The sequence below is a fragment of the Bactrocera neohumeralis genome, unplaced genomic scaffold, assembly GCF_024586455.1.
Source record: "Bactrocera neohumeralis isolate Rockhampton unplaced genomic scaffold, APGP_CSIRO_Bneo_wtdbg2-racon-allhic-juicebox.fasta_v2 cluster10, whole genome shotgun sequence".
NCBI lineage: Eukaryota > Metazoa > Arthropoda > Insecta > Diptera > Tephritidae > Bactrocera > Bactrocera neohumeralis.
Window position 1 is genome coordinate 13,093,604 of NW_026089623.1, and position 3,152 is coordinate 13,096,755.

General features: G+C 41.4%; 1 protein-coding gene across 1 annotated transcript; it reads right to left on the reverse strand.

Moving 5' to 3' along the window:
• Positions 1 to 426: 426 nt before the first annotated feature.
• On the reverse strand, positions 427 to 1,269 carry LOC126765532 (uncharacterized). The gene has a single exon (XM_050483146.1). The coding sequence runs from the start codon at positions 1,267 to 1,269 to the stop codon at positions 427 to 429; it is 843 nt and encodes a 280-aa protein (XP_050339103.1).
• Positions 1,270 to 3,152: the final 1,883 nt, after the last annotated feature.

Sequence of the window (3,152 nt, forward strand, 5' to 3'; positions counted from 1 at the left end):
TCCGTTAGCGCTGGTGTTTGGTAGGTAAAATACTGCTGCGTAAACTTTGGTACTTGCATCGCAAAACTCATAGAGTGTCTGATCCCCAGCCATCGTGGTATTTTGGTTCTTTCTGGCATTTCATCCAAGTCTCTCGAAGAGAGACCATAGAATTTGAACAAACATCACGTCACGACAACTGATGCCAGTATCCCCAGTGGACCATACAACCTTGCAATATCACTCAAAACAATCCTTTTAGCAGGGATTGTGTTAAAATTACATACATTTGCCTTGAACAATAACGTATCAGTATTTGGATTCTAATGTAGGCCCAATACCACTCTGCTGTAATCGCAAAAAATTGATCACCGATGCTGTTGCCTTAGGGCCACTGATTCCTTTTAGGGTCTGGACGCAGTTGAAGTTCCACTTATCTAACTCAAATTAACCTTGATGAAGAATGGCATCAACGTCCTGAGCACGGTAATAATCATTAACATAAAAGCTATGAAGGATGCTGTCCCGTTCTGCGGCTGTGAGAGCTACCGAGTACCGCCGAAATCGATGAAGTATGTCATCCACGTTTTCCTGTAGCTGTGTTCCACTTAGTTGCGTATCGTTAAGAGATATACAGGTCGTTGTTTTAGACGATGCGTTAAACATTACTCTGAGTTTAGAAAATATCAGGGTGAGGGATGTAATTACAACTTTCCATGCCAACTGAGCGTCAATCGGAGCATCAATTGCCTCCATATGTCCCAAATTCATGTATTCCTTCATGAATTCCAAATATTTCTCCTTTAGTACATAGTCGTTTGCCAATGCCCTCTCTAGCTTAAAAAATTGCCGAAGTGCCGCCGAATGGGAGTTTCCATATGGAGGGGCATTCGATTGAAATGGTATCTGTACAATATATTGACCATTCGTATGTCGCGTAGCCGTACTTGTGAAAGTCTCTTCACATTCGTCCACTTTCAACTTGATAGTATCAGGAGGTTCTTCCATTGCCCAAAATTCTCTTAGAAGTTTATCGGTGGTAGAATCATCGGAAATTAAATTAGTGATAAAAACGGGTTGGTTGGGTAGGCCAAATGTTTGCCCAATCAGTAGTTCCAAGGGACCTGGTATACCGAATGTCGGATCAGCCAAACGAAGATCCCTTAACTGTAATTGAATCAATGATGTACGCATCAAAACTGATCTGGAACTTCTCATTGAAAGGCTTTGATCAGTACCCTTGACTTGAAATATGCAGGTACTTCTAGAGAGATTCAAAGTGCTCGACATTCCTTTAAGTAACCCTTACAGTCAGCAAGATGTACGTTTGCCGTTGCTAAGAGGATAGTCTGGTCACTCTGTAAGAGAAATGACTGGACGTCGCTCCTTGATCATTGTTGTCGAGAAAGTGCCTGTGGCGCCACCATTGGCGCAGTATCCGAAGCTCCAGGAGTAAATCTAGCGGAAGTACTTCAACGTTTCTCTGCTGGAACCTTCTACATAGAAAAGTATTGTGTTTCTGTAGCCAGTTGAGACATAAAAAGAGACGGACAGTCGCGATTACGCCTTGAGGCAATTGAAATATAATGATACCTGCTTCACAAGATCCCAGAGTTCGTCAAGCTGAAGGTTAAGAAACTTTTCACATTTCGAAATGCGATGAACCTCATTACAGGATGGGCATTTCGTTGTCTTGTCAGATGCTACCAACGGATTAATAATTTTTCTGGAGTTTATGGTCAGATGTGCTTTCACGACACGACTTGATGTGCGTCCGCTTGAAAAATGTGAAGTAATTGTAGACGATGTCGGCAGGTTAGTTGCACGCAGTTCCACGAACATTATCACTTATTCCATTGTTGGGATGTCATAAGATTTTAGGCTCATTTCCCACTCGGTTCGGGTAACAACCGGTAGTTTCGGTAATAGCAGTGGTATGGCTATAGCATTCCATTGTTTTACTGGCACATTCATCATTTCAAGCGCTCTGAAGGAATTACGTACACTATCCACAAAGTTAAGTAGCGTAGCTCGAGATTTTGATAGGTGGGTTGATAAGTCTAGAAGATGCTGGACATGGTGCTCTGAAAGAGTACGGGAATTGTCGAAACGTTGTCTCAGTTCAGCGCAGACTTCTTCGTACCCAACTGTGTACAAACCACCCACTACTGAAACATTTTCCGCCTTTACATATTGTCGCAATTTTCTCAGTTTATAGATGGGTTGCAAGTCACTTCTGTTGTGAACAAGCGTCTCAAACATATCATTAAATGCTAAGCAATTGGACGGCTGTCCGTCAAATATTGGAATTGAAAAGGGATCCAAATGCATGTCTGGTGCATAATTGCATTCCTGGTTATGAATCTTGATAAACGTTGACATTTTACGTTTTAATTTGACGCAAATATTGTCGAATATCTCCTCCGTTGAAGCGAGCAAATCATCATGCTCTGTCATGTCGTCTCCATATGCGCTGGAAACGAGGGCAAAATAGTTGTCCATAAAACGAGAGAAATGTTGTCGGGTCCTACCCAAGAGCTGTTTACATTCTACACAGTCTGTATGGTAAATCTCTGCTTGAACTTGCGTCCAGATACGCAAACTAGATGTGCGCGCTGATGTACGCAAGTTTAACGTTGACATATTACCAGCAAATTAAACGATATACACACTACACACAGGAGGCACCAAAAATGTTTAGGATTGCACTAAACACTCAAATCAAACCCTCACGGAATGACTTAACGATTTGAGCTATAATAAAACCACGATTTTAATTGTGGTACATATTTTATTTCACTTATTTATTTGGTACGCTCCAAGTACCATTCAATTAATCTGAAGGACAACTAAGACCAATCTTATGCTTAGCTCAAGCTTATATGTATAGAAAAACAGTATGTAAGCGAACTGGCGAAAGTAATAATGTTGTTATTGCATACGGGACAATGGTCTGACCAAAGTACAGCGTAACCGTATGATGTGCCAAGCTAAACTCAATCACCTGCTAATAGTGCTTCTAGTTGTTTTAGTATAGTGGACAATGATCTGACCCAAATAACGGTAGAAATGCCGAAATGAAAATGCGTCACCTGATCATGGTGATGTCAGATCGGGCAGCGTGTACCTGGATAATGGTGATGCCGTACAATTGGGCATATAAAGTATAAATA

Bases quoted from the DNA above. Each gene is read 5' to 3' on its own strand.
- LOC126765532 (XM_050483146.1), bottom strand. From the start codon at position 1,269: ATGTCGAGCACTTTGAATCTCTCTAGAAGTACCTGCATATTTCAAGTC.